This window comes from Vigna angularis, chromosome 10, assembly GCF_016808095.1.
Source record: "Vigna angularis cultivar LongXiaoDou No.4 chromosome 10, ASM1680809v1, whole genome shotgun sequence".
In the NCBI taxonomy this organism is placed as follows: Eukaryota; Viridiplantae; Streptophyta; class Magnoliopsida; order Fabales; family Fabaceae; genus Vigna; species Vigna angularis.
In genome coordinates, this window is record NC_068979.1 from 13,281,287 (window position 1) to 13,299,317 (window position 18,031).

The window sequence follows — 18,031 nt, forward strand, 5'->3', positions numbered from 1 at the left end:
ACAAAAAATACCATCTACTGTCTCGGTTCAACCTCCAACCTAGGTACAAGACCCCTATACTACTTCGGTTCCATTGAACTAAGGCAATAGACCTTGCAGTAAAAAACATTATATGGAATACTCTTTACCACTCGGTTGCATTTGAATCGAGACAAAAACCTACCTCTTTTTGCTTCGGTTCTAAACCAAGACAAAAAGTCAACTCTCTCACCTGTATATACCGTGGTTGGTAAACCGCTGCGTATAAATGAAAATAGCCGCTCATTTTCCTTTACTGCACTAGTATAATCTCCTTTATTTTATATATGATAATTATATATAGTATATATATATATATATATATATATATATATATATATATATTATTATCTGTTTTTTTTAATTTAAATCAAGTACGTTACATTTAGTTACCGTAAAATGAATTTTTGGAATCAATGGTTTGAAGTGATTATTTCTTTAAAAGAAAAATACAGAAAAAATCGTTTGCTTTTATATATATTGAAATCATTAATTTTAAGTTAATGAGAGACAAAATACCAACTTTTTTTTATAGAGATCAAAATAAAAAAAAAAACACGCTCATATTTTATTTTATATTGATTATTATTTTATCTCTAGGAACATACAAACGTATTGTTATATAAATAACATTATTCAGTTGTTTTGTGTATTTTACTTTGTAACTTTTGGTCGTTACCTAACACACTTATCTTTTGTTTCATGAGAACACCATGTTTGAACCTATAATAATAACTTCTTCTTTTTGTAGCCAACGGTTTCTGTTGATGTTGGTGGTTTGTCGTATTTGGGATAGACAGGAGGGGAAAATGGTTATCAAGAAGATAGTCAACATAAGTGTCGTGAAATTTATTGACTAAACAGTGTGTTTGAAAGATAAATTTATTTTCCTCTCTATAACAAAAGGCAAAGATTTTGTGCAAAATATTATATATTTTTTAAATGTTTTTATATTTAAAAGTCGAATATATAAGAGACCCTCGTTAAGATTATCACTCGATAAGACTATAAATTATTAAAAGATTTCGTAGACTTTTCTTTTTTAGTTAAAAGAGTGAGGAAAATAAAATAATTGTGTTTTTTCAATCCAGTTCGGCAAATTACCGCATTAAGAAATTTTTAGAAATCAGCTGCACTGCTAACACGTGGCGTATATCTTGTTTCTTTCTTCTATCTGTTTTTATGTCACAATTTTGTTTTTTAACATTTTTTTCATTCCGTTTTATATTTAATGACAGTCATAAGTCAAACTTTAGATAATATAAAATACTCACAAGTCATTCACCACATTCTTGAACTTGGGCACTTTTAAATTATAGGCTTTGTCGTGGTCAACATGAGAAAAAAACACAATTGATAAATATTTAATGGTAAGATGCTTAATTTAAAAAGGTTTAATACTTATTTTAGTCCCTCGGTTTATAGAGTGTGTTCAAAGTTGTCCTCCTTTTTTTTAAAAGTTCACTAATATCCTATATTTTGCAAAAACGGTTCACGTTAGTCCTTTTTACTTACGGCGTTGAAAATGTTAACGACATACTTGCTTCGCTGGCAAAAACTTGATGACGTGTACAATTATTATTGATATGGCACTATGAGATCATTTGATGCCAATGAAAAGATGTCACATGGCAGATCCCTTTTCACCCAAAATTAAGGTTTCACAATTGCAGCATCCATTTTCTTCCTCTCCAGCATTGACACCAATTTTTTCTGATTTTTTTTCCACCATCAACAACATTGTTGCTAAAGTTGTCTTGAGGTTTGTCATTTCATTCTGACAATCTTAGCATCCATTTTTTAATGCGACATTCATCTACCCCTTTCCTAAAATTCTGATCCCTTTCCTCCAAACTTCCCCTCTCAACAAATCCAGTAGATGAGAAAAGTTTGATGCAATCAAGAAGCGTTATAGGTAATAACACATAAATCATTAAATGAAATAAAGAAAATGGTGGGTATTGTTTCTGTAAAGAACAAAATTATAGTGGAGAAACCCTTCTACAACAACCAACCGCCAAGCTCCTACAAAGAACTATTGTCCCCACCTAAAATAAACATGTTTAATTTTCACCCAGAGGACTTTATACTCTGATTGCATTATCTAATAACACAAGACCCTCTTTCCTTGCTCTGTTAAAAAGTGTGAGCGAAATTAAACACAAAAATCCTGAAACAGAAACCCTAAATTGCATATTCTTCCTCGTGAGTTCATCGTTCTCGCGCAAAATAGAACTAGAAACTCGTTTACATTGCGAGGACCAAATCGTAGTGCCATGGCGTTCTCCTTCGCGCAACAATCGCGCCGCCATTGTGAATACCTGAATCGTGCTTCCACGACAATTCGTGGTATAACCTCCAGTTGCAGAGAAAGCCCTTGCCCATTCTACAATTGTGAAACCCTATATTTTGGTGGAAAGGGATCTGCCACGTACCATCTTCTCATTGGCCTCAAATGACCTCATAGTGCCACGTCAATAATAATTGTACATGTCATCAAGTTTTTGCCAGTAGAGCAAGTCTGCCGTTAGCCTTTTTAACGCTGTAAGCAAAAAGGATTAACGTGAACCGTTTTTGCAAAATATAGGATGTTAGTGAACTTTTGAAAAAAAGGAGGACAACTTTAAACACATCCTATAAACCGAGAGACCAAAATAGGTATTAAACCATTTAAAAATTTAAAACAATAAATGCATGCAACTAAAATTACACAATTTTATAGAAGACGACAAAAATTAACTAAATCATGTATCTCCATTAAATTTTTTCCACCTAGTGGGCTATTGAGCCCAACATGTAATGCATTCTAAAAGATAATTACCATAATATTTTTGTTAGGACATTTCTATTCCACCCGTTGTAGGACCATTATCGGACCACCCAATTTCTACTATCACGCTCGAGATGTTTATACCTCGGCGTGAAGGAGGTGTGTTGGAAGTCCTACATCAACTAGAGATAAGGCCAAATTATAATATATAAGTGAAGTGCAAACCTCACCTTACAAGCCCATTTTGTGGGATTGAGTTAGGCTTAAAACTTACTTTCTAATATTTTATTATTTTATGTTGCTCTTTTAACATTATAAAGATTTTATTTCATATCTATGTTTTTATTAAATTGGTTCTTTTTTGCCGTTTAAATTATACACTCTTTAAACTTGTTATTGATTTAATATTTAGTGTATTATAATTTCAGTTTTTTTAATTTAAGTTTTAATATATTTTATTTATTTATATTATTGGTATACTGTTTATTTTATATGCTTACTTTATATTTGTCGCTTACTGTCAGACCTCGTAATTATGCACCCTAAACCCACCTGTCTAATCTCATTAAAACGCACCCAAAACCCCTCTGAACGGACGCCAGGTGTCAACCAGCGAAGTTTCAAAAATCAGATAGTGGAAGGCAGGTGTCAGCGAGTAAGCGGACGTTCGTTTGAACGAGAGAAACAAAATCTAATTTTCTGAAATTCCCATTTCACTCACTCTGCATGCACCCTTCTTCCCCGAAACTCTGATATTTTCATCTTCTCCTACTTCTCTCTAGAAACTTCCCCTTCTCTCTACCAAAACTCACTCTTCTTCTTCTCCGATCATCATTCAGGCACCAGTTCTACACTCCCGGCGTAGAGGACGATCGTTGGAACCGATCAGTTTAAGATTATGGACTGGTAAGTTCATCCTTTCTCCATTCGTGCCTTTTTCCGTAACATGCAAACCCAGATTCTTGGTTGCATGAGTTGAATCTATCATTCTGAGTAATTTTCTAGTCTATGTTGGTTGTAGTTTGTAGAAAGCGTTGTAGAACGTTGAGACCTTGTTAGTAGGAGAACCCTAGCACATATCTGAGAACGTTCGACCACCTTTAAGAGGTAAGGGAAGCTTATCTAATTTAATTATATGTGGTTGTACGCTTGTTGAAAATGAATGCATGTTGCTGAATGGGTGAATGTATATATCAAGTATGAATACTGATGACATGATGGTTGATATGAATGGATTTCATGAACGTTCGTTTATTTAATGAGTGAAAATGAAATATGGTTGAGTTATGTATGATGTATGAGTTATATGAGATTTAGGTGATATGAATTGTTTGAAGTATGAAAGTTGAATCTGATAGGAATGTATAAAGTTATGAAAGTATATATATTAAGAAATGATTGTTGGAAAGAAATAATTCTGGTATGAAAGTCTCATATGAAAAAGTACGTTCCTCACTGAACGGTCATTGACCGTTCGGTTTTCCTGGTAAACATAGTAAAAATGGGATTCTTTCATTTGGAGAGAACCCTAGTTGAGGACGAGCGTCCTCATGTGGTAATACTACGTTTGAGCGTTCGGCCAAGCATAGTTGTATCCGAATATCCCTTGATAAAGTAATATATATATATATATATATATATATATATATATAATGGTATAATTTCGTCGTTCGTAAGTGCTCGGTCTTATACCAAGCGCTCGTATTAAGTAGTGCTCGGTCTTACATCAAGCGCTCGTATTCGTTTCTTATATAATCTATATTGATGAAAATTAGCGTTCGTCCAAATTCAGTAAATCCTTTTACCGTGTTCGGTCATTGACGGGCATTAGGTTTCTGTAATTGAATTATTCTAAATATGATTCTTTAATGTCTTGATGTGTCTACATTCATTTGGATCCAGCCTAGAGCCTACTTACTTACTCTATTCTTCGAGTGTGGGTCTGAACTCACGAGAGTCAGTTCATTCAACTGATTCGCGTGGTAAATAACGTTCGTCATATAGGTTATATTATTGTAATCGGTCTTATTCTATTCTGGAACGGGAGATTTATCGGTCTCGTTCCTACGTTCGTCCTCATCATGAAGAGGGCTGAACGTTCGGTATTTTATGTCCTTGGAATGGATGATGGAAATGATATTAAAGTAAAAGATTATAAAAGATGAATTTGAGAAAAGTGATAATGAAAGATGGAATTGAGAATGATTATGTATGAAATAAGAAGAGAATGTGATATGAATGAATTGATGTGAAGTTGAACGAGCGTTCCAGGGAGGAACGACTCTTGGATGAATATTGATATCGTAAAGTATGAATGTGGACAAAGCTTAGCTAGCGATTCATCCTGATGTTCCGTGAATACTCATCCTCAAGTAGAGGGGAGTAGATCATGTGTGGGAACGGCAGGAGGTCCTAGTCCTTAGGGGTACTTTGGACGGAACGGACTAACCTCGGGTGGCAACTGATGAGAATTCCAGTTACCACATCACCTGGGTGCACGAACGTCGTAGCTACACATAATTCATACAGTTCGGACAGTCGGTCTAGTATCAGGGTTTTGATTGAATTGTTTATTTGAAATGTATTTGAATGTGCTTGCATATGAAAATGTATGTTATTACTTGAATTAAATTATATAAGCTTACCCTGCGTTTTCCTTGTGTTGTCTTGTTGTACGTCCGTCTTGTCTTGCAATGATCATCCGTGTGGATGTGAGCAGATGGAAGCGCGCTACTTGAAGAGGCGCTGAAAGATGAGATTTTGGAAGATGCGAATCTTGTGGAGGTGGAAGTGAAGGCCGAACAGTAGGACGTTCGGTTGTAGTTAGTAGTATAGTATGAAGTGACCGTTCGGTGACTTCCTTCCCTTTTGTTATTTGACCGATCGGTAAATTTGACTTTTGTAAGCCGTTCAGTCATGTTTTCGCTTTTTGTTGTACAATTTACTTTTGGAATAGATATGTAAGGCCGTTCGGCCAGAACCGTGCTCTTGTTTAGTATAAGACTGAATTGGTTTATCATTAAATGTAATTAATTCTATTATATGGTGTTTACTGTATTTTTGGGATGTTACACTTACTTACATTTTTTTTGTGAGTTATCCAGTAATTTCTCCGTATATTTTTTTTTATTACATTTCCACTAAATTTCTAATGAAGTCATGTTGAATTAGAAAATAAAATTAAATAAATTTATCGTGACCAATTTTTATAAAATGATTGTTTTGATGTTGGTCTTCAACTTTTTTTTGACACTTTATTTTCTTGTCGGAATTTTAAGATGAAAAACATGTACAACTTAAAATATTTTATGATAAAATATGCGGAAAAGATACTTAGTAATAAAATTTATTTAGTTGTGAATAACATATATTATCAAAGGTATATTTTGTTGTCGATTAACAATTAATAATTAATTAAGTAAACTTTATGTATTAGTCACATCATGACGTATTATTTATTTTATGCGTGTTTATTCATGTCTCTCTCTTTAATAACCTTGTAATAAAGAATTTTACGAGATTATGTTTTTAAAATTCTTTTATTCATATTTGAATGTAAATACCATCTTTTAAGATAAAAACACTTTTTTTTATTGTCAAGGCTACGGCTTTGTTCTTTTGAGTGGATTTGAGGAGATTTGAGAAGATTTGATGATAAATTTTTTTGTCGTTTATTTGAGTGTGAATTTAGAGGTAAATGAGAGTGAATTTGGAAATAATTTTTTTTTAATTTTTCACGTCAATACAATTCTATACTAATTCTCACAAATTTTATTTCCAAATTCACTCTCATTTACCTCCAAATTCACTCAAATAAACGACAAAAAAATTTATCTTTAAATCCCCTCAAATCCACTCAAAAGAACAAAGCCTAAATTTTTAAATTTAGAGGTTATTTCTTATTATATCAACGTTCGTCATAAAGATATGTTATAAAATTCATCTTAAATTTAAACCCTTAATTATAAAATATGTACTAAAGATGGCTTATTTATATTTTTTATATGATGAACTTGATTGTTTAAAATAATATATTATGCTTTTTGATAGCTACTAGATTTAGAATATTGGTTAAAATTAAAAAATAATTGTATAAAATATATTTAAAAATCTTATATATATTTATTTGACTCAATAGATGTGCTAAGAAACACAGTCTAAATAAGTCACATATTCGCATATTAGCGATAATAGTAACTAATATTGTGAGTTTGATATTACTATTATTAGTTATGGTAAGATATCACATTGTTATTATTATATTTATTTTAGCAAAATGTTATTTTATTAGTATTATTTGATATTACATTAACGATTTCTATTATAGGCTCAAGGTCTATAAATACATATACTCACTCTTATACTCATTCTCTCTAACTTATAAAATTTCAACTTTTGAGTGTTTCTTCTTACACCTCACCTCTTTCTCCCTGCACCTCTCATTTTACATATTTTTCCTTCATTTATTAAAAGTCAAACGAAAATTAATGATTAGTTAATGATTTCTTAACCACCAGTAACCCTCCTAACCCCTAACAACCTAAATGCTTTAAACCCTAAATATCATTTCTTGCCCTACATGCATCCCCTTCATTGTTCTTTTTTTTCACTTCTTCACTGTTACATTGTTTTCTAAATTCAAAATTGTAGTGGTTGTGCCCGATGGTGTTGAAGAAAGCTGGTGGTGCTGAGGAAGAAGGCAACGAGACTTCTCAAGTTAGTGTATTGTTTGAAGTAAACACGTAAATCGCAGATGGAGATGCAGTTAATAATGGCACAGTTGGTACCCCAACTACACTTCGAATTGCGATTTAGGGGTGTCGTACTTCCAAGTGCGGTTTCAGTGTGCGGGACACTTTCTTTTAGCTGATCTGCACACGCTTATCATTTCATGTTTTTTAGTACATTTCCACGCTTATCATTTCACGCTTATCAAAAACTTCAAAGCCACTCTGATCATGCCACGTGTCCAAAGGTCCACCATGATCCGCTAAGAACATTTAGAACTAATCATAAGGCATGATAAAACTTTTCCTTAGCCTCACTCTTCCATTGTTACCAACCATCCAAAGTCAAGCCCAACTTTCTCACAAAATGGAATCTAACTCAGAAACGACTTAAGTATAAAATGCAAATGCTAATGCAGCAAAACGAAGAATAACACAAGTGCTATGATGCCGAGCTTGAAGCCCTACATGTACCTCCAAGAGCTTCCATAGAAGTTGAATGGCTTGGAGAATGGGAAATCACCTCCCGACATCGGTCTAACTCTCGGGGAGAAGGCTCGCGTAACTAACGAGCAGATCGCATATCGCCAACACAACAAGATTCGCGTGAAAGACGATACCCACCATGGAGGATTCCTTTGAAGCGTTGAGCATGTTCAGAGCTTGATTTACTGATCGCAAGACGGTACCTACCATGTCAGCATTTCATGAGAGGTTCATTACTGCAACGACCACGATCTCATACCTCACTTCATATGTCATTATACACTCATTCATTTGCGGTCTATAATCCATACCCTTATCAAACCCCCTATTTACCGAAAGACTGAACAACATGGATGATCTTAGGGAACAAGAGGCCAAATTCATGACCATTGACAACAAGTTAAAAAGGACAAAGAAGCCCAACGTCCTATCAAGAGGGAAAAGCAGGAAAAATAATGCCACTGATCGAACTACGACCTGATACAGCCAGTACACTCCCTTGAATGCTAGCAAGGACACCATACATGCAACTTAGAGCTAATCCATCTCTTCGAGCTTGGACAACCTTCCCCGAGGTCGATCCCACGAAAAAGTGATCCTACCACCAGAGTATAAGACACACCACCGAGGAATGCCATCTAAGGGATCTTATCAAAGAACTTATCTAATCCGGTGCTTTAGCCATTTCATTTAGCAGGGAAACGACAGTCGAGGCAGAGGACACGACAAATTCCTTGGTCGAGGATGGGGCAGAGGATGAGGCCATTTTGTAGGACGAGATTGAGGGCAACCAGGCCAAGCCAACATGGTCCTCTAAATCCCAGGGCTCGAGCCCATCCAAGGTTTACAATCCACTCTTGCATGACCAATCATTTGGAGCTAGATCATTTAACCCAACCCCGTGAGGCTGTTAGAATCGCTGCAGCGGAATTGTTAGCGTGGAATAACAAACCAAGAGGATTTTTAATACGGACGTGTGCCTTTTAATTTCTACTCAATTAAACTTACCAAACAAATAATAATGACAAATAAAGAGAGTAAGGTTGAGAGAAATTTGCACAGATGATTTTATCCTGGTTCGGATCTTACCAATCCTACGTCCAGTCGCTTATCTCAAACAAGATAAACCTTTTTCACTAACACAAAACAATTACAAATATTAATCACAAAGAAAAACAATTTGTAAGAGTTTAGAATTACCACCTCTCTTGAAACCACAAGATATGAACTTACACTTCCTTTGAATCTTCACAAAGGATGACCACCTCCTTCGAATGATTCACGAAGGATGATTCTCTTCCAGTCACTTCCTCGGACACACCAAGGATGAACAAGCTATTCCTCTGTCACCGCAGTAGCACTTCAGGACTTTGCAGACAAGAGTTTCCTTAGCTTCAATAGAGTTCTCAAAGAGTTCAGAGATCTTTAGCACAAGGGAAGAGTTATATTTGAGATAAAGAGTGAGCCATTTTATAGACTCAGCCAAATACCCTTCCATTCTTCGAAAACGGGCCATCTAACGCATTTAATCGATTAACATAAATATTAATCGATTAATAATGAGTACAACGGCTAGTTTTTCAAATCTGAAACCCCCAACGGCTAGTTTTTCAAATCTGAAACCCCTAACGACTAGCGTTAATTGATTATTCTCAGGAATAATCGATTAACTAATCGATTATTATTATCTTTAATCGATTATTACAGGGGCAATTGGGTTTTCAGTGTCAGCCTCGTTTTAATCGATTAAAACTGGGTTTAATCGATTAAAACAGCTTGTGGATGATTCTCAACAATAAATAAATCAAATATAAATTACAAGAATCAACCCTAATACATATAAGAGCACTATTACATCAACTTTGATTATTATAAAAGCTTTATAAACTACAGAGATCTTCAATCTGCCTTTATGGATCTTGACTTGTGCAAATCTGTTCATCATCAAAACTTCATATTTGATTTTTGCTAACATTCTCCCCCTTTTTGATGATGATCAAAAACTCCTTTGATTTAAAGCTTTTAGTAATAATCTGGATAAAACACAACTTATGGAAGAAAAAGTGCATTAGTGAATAAACACAAATAAGCAAATAAGCTTTAAACATTTTCTCCCCCTTTTTGATCATAATTAAAAAGTTGTGTTTGATGTTCTCCCCCTAAGATAATACTCCCCCTTAATAAAGGCATGTATGCATATGAGCTAAAAATATTTCAAATTTAAAGATTCATTCAAACATACACAATAGGATATTTAAAGCAAATAATTTTAGGATAAAGAACTTATAAAACATTGTTTAGATCTTCATCTTGAGGATTGTCATCATTCTTCGCTTCATTTGTTGTCTTCTACAAATCTTCATCATTGCCTGCATGTAATTCAACTGACTCAAGAGGTTTTGCCTCAAGGTCTACAATTTCATCAAAGACAACATGCACACATTCTTCTATTTCAAATGTTTTCCGATTGAAAACTATATATGCTTTGTATATTAGAAGATATCCAAAAAAAATAGTTTCATCGGCCTTGGAATAAAATTTTCTTAAATTTTGTTTTAAAGAAATTTTAAATATTAAACAATAGCTCCTTTGGGTTAGATTTAGAAAAAAGAAATCATTTTACAACCCAAACATATCTACCACTTGGAACACCATAATGCTTAATTTTACATTTATTTGAAGTATGACCATTTTTCATAAAATAAAAGCATGATACAAAGTTTGTGTTCGTATAAGTTGTTCCTTTTTCTACCCATGTTCTACGGGTTCTATTTTTATTTTTAATTTTAGGAACATACTTATTTTTAACAACCTTATTTTCATTATTTTTACTGCATTCTCCTAAGGTTGTGTGTTCTAGTAGTTTCTTAAAATTTTCACAAGAAGCACATTCATCACTACTAGTAAATTTACCCTTTTCAAAAAATAACACTTTATTTTTCAAATCTTTATTTTCTTCAAAAATATTTTCAAAATTTAATTTTAAATTTTTATTTTCTTCAAGAATATTTTCAAAGTCTGATTTCAAATTTTTATTTTCTTCAGAAATATTTTCAAAATTTAATTTTAAATTTTTGAAATCCTTTTTCAATTTCTTATGAGCTTTATCTAATTTTTCAGATTCTACTATTAAAGCAGCATAAGTTTCATGCAATTCATCTTCACTAATTTGACTATAATTATCAGAATCGCTAGATGTACTTACTTGGCTTCCAGCGTCGTCGTTCACCACTAAACAGATATTTGCTTCTTCATCAGATTCGCTCAAATCGGAAATTGTTTCGTTGTCATCGTCCCATGCGATGTAGGCTTTCTTTTTCTTGAAGTTTTTCTTTTCCTTTAATTCTTCATTCTTTTTTTGATTTGGGCAGTCCGCTTTTAGGTGCCCCCTTTCTCCGCAACCATAACATTTATAGTGTGAGGAAGATCCTTGATTTTCTTTCTTTTCGAATTTTAATCTTCCTTTGTCTTTTGATTTCATGAACCTGTTGAGCCTTTTTATCATGAGTCTCAAATTTTCTTCATCTTCTGAATCTTCATCTTCCATTTTGCTCTTGCTCTTTTCTACCTCAGATTTCAAGGCTAGACTCTTTTTCTTAGTTTTTGCTTTTGCTTCTTCTTCATCTAGTCTTCCGAGGTCAAGTTCATGCTCTCTCAACTTTCCAAATAATGCCGCCATAGTCATTGTGTTGAGATTTTGTGACTCTGAGATTGCAGTCACCTTTGGTTGCCACGACCTGTCTAAAGACTTCAAGATTTTAATGTTAAGTTCATCGGTATCAAATGACTTACCCAGTCCAATGAGATGATTGACAATGTTGGTGAAGCGTTTTTGAACGTCTGAAATTGTTTCTCCTTGCTTCATCCGGAACATTTCATACTCTTGGATTAAGGAGTTCTTTCTTGCCCTCTTTACATCATTTGTTCCTTCATGCGTCACTCTGAGTACGTCCCACATTTCTTGAGCAGTTTTGCAGACAGAGACCCTGTAGAACTCATCAACAGTCAATGCTGATGCAATGATATTCCGAGCTTTTACATCATTCTGAAATCTTTTCTTTTCTTCAATGGTCCATTGACCACGGGGCTTTGGTTCCTGTGTATTGTTAGTAGGAACAGAAGAGCCAAACGCAATAACATCCCAAATTTCACAATCAATAGATTCAATAAATATTTGCATTCTTACCTTCCAGAATGCATAGTTCTCACCTGTAAATAGTGGGGGTCTATTGATTGATGCACCCTCTGCAAAGGTTTGATGTGATCCTGCCATTTGAATGACTATCAAAGCAAGCTCTGATACCAATTGTTAGAATCGCTGCAGCGGAATTGTTAGCGTGGAATAACAAACCAAGAGGATTTTTAATACGGACGTGTGCCTTTTAATTTCTACTCAATTAAACTTACCAAACAAATAATAATGACAAATAAAGAGAGTAAGGTTGAGAGAAATTTGCACAGATGATTTTATCCTGGTTCGGATCTTACCAATCCTACGTCCAGTCGCTTATCTCAAACAAGATAAACCTTTTTCACTAACACAAAACAATTACAAATATTAATCACAAAGAAAAACAATTTGTAAGAGTTTAGAATTACCACCTCTCTTGAAACCACAAGAGATGAACTTACACTTCCTTTGAATCTTCACAAAGGATGACCACCTCCTTCGAATGATTCACGAAGGATGATTCTCTTCCAGTCACTTCCTCGGACACACCAAGGATGAACAAGCTATTCCTCTGTCACCGCAGTAGCACTTCAGGACTTTGCAGACAAGAGTTTCCTTAGCTTCAATAGAGTTCTCAAAGAGTTCAGAGATCTTTAGCACAAGGGAAGAGTTATATTTGAGATAAAGAGTGAGTCATTTTATAGACTCAGCCTAATACCCTTCTATTCTTCGAAAACGGGCCATCTAACGCATTTAATCGATTAACATAAATATTAATCGATTAATAATGAGTACAACGGCTAGTTTTTCAAATCTGAAACCCCCAACGGCTAGTTTTTCAAATCTGAAACCCCTAACGACTAGCGTTAATTGATTATTCTCAGGAATAATCGATTAACTAATCGATTATTATTAGCTTTAATCGATTATTACAGGGGAAATTGGGTTTTCAGTGTCAGCCTCGTTTTAATCGATTAAAACTGAGTTTAATCGATTAAAACAGCTTGTGGATGATTCTCAACAATAAATAAATCAAATATAAATTACAAGAATCAACCCTAATACATATAAGAGCACTATTACATCAACTTTGATTATTATAAAAGCTTTATAAACTACAGAGATCTTCAATCTGCCTTTATGGATCTTGACTTGTGCAGATCTGTTCATCATCAAAACTTCATCTTTGATTTTTGCTAACAGAGGCAAGGGGTAGCTTTTACACCATCATTGGAGGTTTCGTCGAGGGAAGAAGATCCTAGGCAACATATAAAAGATACCAAAGGAACATCAACTTGGTAAGTCAGTTCCCGCCACGACACTTACCTTTTATAACATTTCTCGACGAGGACTTCTGCCTGACCTGAATCAAGACGACCTAGTGGTTGTCATAAGAACCATCACCAATTGACGAGTCCATAAGATAGACAAAGGGAGCTCGACCGATGTCCTGTTCTGATACGTCTTCAAGAAGTTAAATATCCTCACTAGCCTCATTCAACTCTATCTAGAATCTCTGTTCGATTTTGCCAAAAAAATGGATCCAAAGGATACATCAATTTACTGATGACCTTCGAAATGCCTGAAGCCCATTGCACTGTGATGATATAATCCCTTATAATGGATAGAGGCACATCCTTTAATATCTAGGTTTGACCAAAAATGTTTTACAAGCTCGTGTCCACCCCGAACATGAAAGTTATAATGCATAAATATTATAATTTGCTCTTTATATATTGTTAAATATATGGATTGTATATTTATGCGTATATAAAGCAAGTTAAACATATTATATATTTTTTTCTTACTCTCATTATTTGGATTGTTTAAATTATTATCATTCAAAAATTATTGTTTAGAGTACATTTTCTCAATCTTTTAAGTTATAATCAAGTTCAGATGAAACAATTTTATTTGTGAATAGTCTATCTTTTAAAACTAAATTAATATAAGTCATTTTTTAAATAATTCAATGCTTGGTATACTTTAAATAAATTTAGTATTAATTCAATTCAATTCAAATACTATTTAATCTATTCGGTAAAATGAATTAAAAAGCATAAAGATAGTATTTTTAGCGTTAAATTTTCAATAAAGATTTTAAACATAAAATATATTATCTAGAAGGTATTGTCCCATAGGAAAAGATAAGACCTTCAATACAGAATGTAGAAACTGAAATGATTTCCAAAAAATTAAAAGGGTCATTGTAAAACTTACAAAAAAAGTTACTTAAAATTTTAAGGTCAGATTTATAATTAGAGTAAAAGTTAAATGAAATTTTAAAAGATGTTCTATCATGTGATATAGGACCTACAAAAAGAAGTATAATAACGCACGATCTCATTCATTAAAAATCTCAAATTCTCAACAAAAAAATTCAATATTAATTTTTACAGCGTAGATAAATTATTAATGCTTATTTAAAGTAGTTTCATTTTAAACAAATTAAAGCTGTTCAAAATTTCAGAGAATACATTAAACTTTTGAACAAATAATTTAATATTTATTAAGGACAAGATCAATTAATACATTTTTAAAAAAAAATTCCTTAGCGGATTGAACGCTAACCTATGAATCTGGACATACATAAAACATGGTGAAGGTTTGGTGTGTGGGTGAACTTATTTATACCAGTTCATTTAACCATCCCATTGAAAAACACTTTCTACTTGAACATTTTTTAACTATGGTATGGAAGAGTAAAAAATTATAACCCGAAAAGTAATTTTTGTGAAAATATATGTAGCAACAATAATTAATATGATGAATTGAAAGCGATATGGAAGTTTAATTATTAAAAAAAATGTTTGATTAAATTTGTTGGCGAAAGTGTGTGAGGATGAGAAATCTACTTTTCTTTAGTTTCTCCCTTTCTCTGGTGGTGTGCGCGTGTCCATCTATCAAAAGGCAACTACCTCCTTCCTACTTATCTACCCCCACACCCTTTCAATGCTAGCAGCCCTTCTTCTATTTATATACCCAACTCTTCTCTTCTTTTCTTTTCATTCTCAAACGCTATTCAATTCTCACTCACTGCCATGGCTCCTTCTTTCGACACAAACACTCAAACAGTTTGCGTCATGGACGCTTCCGGCCACCTAGGTTTCACCCTCGTCCAGCGACTCCTCCAACGAGGCTACACCGTCCATGCCTCTCTCCAAAAATATGGTAATCGATCATCTCTTTAACTCTTCATGCTACGCTTCCTTCCCTTCAATTTCGATCTCAATTTCAATTTCCGATCGTGTCTCAGGGGATGAAGACCTACTCAATGGGATTTCCGCAGACTCTAATAAGCTCAAGGTTTTTCGATCTGACCCATTCGATTACCATAGCATAATCGAGGCACTCCGAGGCTGCTCTGGTTTGTTCTACACGTTCGAACCTCCACATGACCAACCAAATTATGACGTAAGCACTTCTTTTTTTCTTCTTTCTTTATGAGATTTGTTATATTCCTCATCCTATCGCAATTAAAACAAAATAATGAAAATAGTTAAACCATGAGAGCCTTTTGTGGGCATTAATTTATTGGTGTATGCAGAATTTGCCTGAGATGCTTCATGGTGTGCTGGAATGACCCTACTCATGTGTGGGTTACTCGCCTCCATTATAGTCAAGTAAATGGTGAATTCGCCTTTATGCTAAATTAATTGTAATTAATAGAAACCAATCGTGGTAGTTTTGATTTGGTTATCCATCTCAATCACTTAATAATTCACTCATGTGTCGTAATCGTTTGTGCTGGTTAGTTTTCAGCCATGTGCTTATTTGCTTATCTCATCAAGTGTCTGATCTTATCGACATCTTATTCCTAAATTATTGCCAATCATGATGAAATATTGATACCGAAAGGTTTGCACTTCATGCGTGACGCTGATACAGAGGTTCACAACTTGATAATATAAATTTAAACTTTGCCATGTCTTAATTAGTTTAATTACTGAATTGCAATAATGAATGCACTTAGCACTGTCTATATATGTCATTTTGCTATCTTCTAAAACATATTTTATTACATATATTTGCTTTACCATATCAGAACCTTCCTGTCAGTAAATTATAAAACAAATCTGACTTTAAAAAAAAAACTTCAATTCCTAATTAATTGTCCGGTGCATTTAATTTATTGGCAAGCATTTTTCGGAAGGTCTGTTTGACTAAAGAAGTAGTTTGGCAGAAAACTTATTACGGTTCAACTGTTACCAGAGTTCATAAAACGCGTTGAAAGTTTATTTTTTTAGGAAAAATTAGGTGTTTCTTCATTTCTATCATTTGTTTATCATGAATAAAAAATTATACGAACGTTTTAAAACTGAACTCTGTCAAGTCAACGGTTTTAAATATACGTGGTCATCAAAAGAGCATTTAATTCAGTTTCTGAAAAGTAGTAAATTTAGTTTGAGATTTGTGCTGAGAGCAGAAGTGATATGTGTGGTATTTGAAAACGTACAGGAATACATGGCAGACGTGGAAGTAAGAGCTGCACACAACGTGTTGGAAGCCTGTGCCCAGACAGAGACAATGGATAAAGTGGTTTTTACTTCCTCAGCAACCGCAGTAGTTTGGAGAGAGGATCGCAAGACCATGGAACTGGATCTGGATGAGAGACATTGGAGTGATGTTAATTTCTGTCGCAAATTCAAGGTATATATAACGTCTCTTGGATGCAACACTAATATTCTTTTATTATTATTTTATAGTAAAAATAGAGTTAATTAGCCTAGTTTCATGTTTGGGTATGTTGCATAATTGATTGATAGATGATGATAATAAGCAACGTGCATGAATAAAATGTGGGAAACAAAATGAGTTGTAAGGGAAGATGGGATGCGAGGAAAATGACAAAACTGAATAATTGAATGTTTTGTACAGTTATGGCACGGTGTGTCGAAGACAATGGCTGAGAAAAGTGCTTGGGCCTTGGCAATGGATAGAGGAGTGAATATGGTGTCCATCAACGCTGGCTTATTGATGACTCATGATCTCACCATCCAACACCCTTACCTCAGAGGAGCTGCTGAGATGTACGAGGATGGTGTTTTCGTCACCGTTGATTTACCTTTCTTGGTGGATGCCCATATCTGCGTCTACGAAGAAGTCTCATCTTACGGTCGTTATTTGTGTTTTAATCACATCATCAACACCCAAGACGACGCCGTTCAGTTAGCTCAAAAGTTGACTTCCGCTGCTGGTTCTTCCTCGTCGTCTTCATCCTCTCCATCGCCGCAAAGGTCAGAGGACTTTTTTTGTTTATTTTGACTTTTTTTTCCTTTTAAATGTTAACTTCTGACATATTCAACTTTTTTATTTGTCTGCAGTGGTGACCTCGGTAAGGGTTTTATCGAACAGAAAATTAGCAACAAGAAGTTGAACAAATTGATGGTGAACTTTGAAGCTTGATTGAAGCAGTCACCTTGTATGTTGTTCTGCGGGAGAGTATTCGTGTGCAAAATGTAACAGAAATTTGTATCATTATACACATTAATGTATTTTCAATCAAATAATCATTTCTTTATTTGTTTTAATATTATATAATGTAAAATAGTTTTCCTGTTTTTAAATTCTCTTTGTCTAATGCACCATCCAATTTTTCACCGCGAGTCACAATAGTGTTTATGTCTATAAAACAATTTTATTGGACGAAGATCGAAAACATCATTCCGAAAATAAAAACAATTGAATAAAGAGAAACTAAATCGATTTGTTTTTTTTAAAAAAAAAGTTGCATTCTTTTTATTCTATTGAATTATATTTTAGTTTTAAAAACCAATATGTGATCCAAACCAAGTTTGTATACATTTCTAGTCATAGTTTTATAAAGAATGAACAATGTTTATTGTCGCAACCGGATCG

General features: G+C 33.9%; 1 protein-coding gene across 1 annotated transcript; it reads left to right on the forward strand.

Moving 5' to 3' along the window:
* The first annotated feature begins 15,046 nt into the window (after nt 1–15,046).
* Nucleotides 15,047–17,703, forward strand: LOC108319188 (cinnamoyl-CoA reductase-like SNL6). The gene is made up of 5 exons (XM_017550229.2): nt 15,047–15,343; nt 15,429–15,586; nt 16,631–16,822; nt 17,051–17,409; nt 17,497–17,703. The coding sequence occupies exons 1-5, from the start codon at nt 15,214–15,216 to the stop codon at nt 17,576–17,578; spliced, it is 921 nt and encodes a 306-aa protein (XP_017405718.1). The 5' UTR covers nt 15,047–15,213; the 3' UTR covers nt 17,579–17,703.
* Nucleotides 17,704–18,031: the final 328 nt, after the last annotated feature.

What these genes read in the sequence shown, in the direction of transcription:
- LOC108319188 (XM_017550229.2), top strand. Translation starts at nt 15,214, where the DNA reads ATGGCTCCTTCTTTCGACACAAACACTCAAACAGTTTGCGTCATGGAC. An exon ending in ATGACCAACCAAATTATGAC is followed by an intron (nt 15,587 to 16,630) that starts GTAAGCACTTCT and finishes GAAAACGTACAG; the next exon opens with GAATACATGGCAGACGTGGA. An exon ending in TCCTCTCCATCGCCGCAAAG is followed by an intron (nt 17,410 to 17,496) that starts GTCAGAGGACTT and finishes ATTTGTCTGCAG; the next exon opens with TGGTGACCTCGGTAAGGGTT.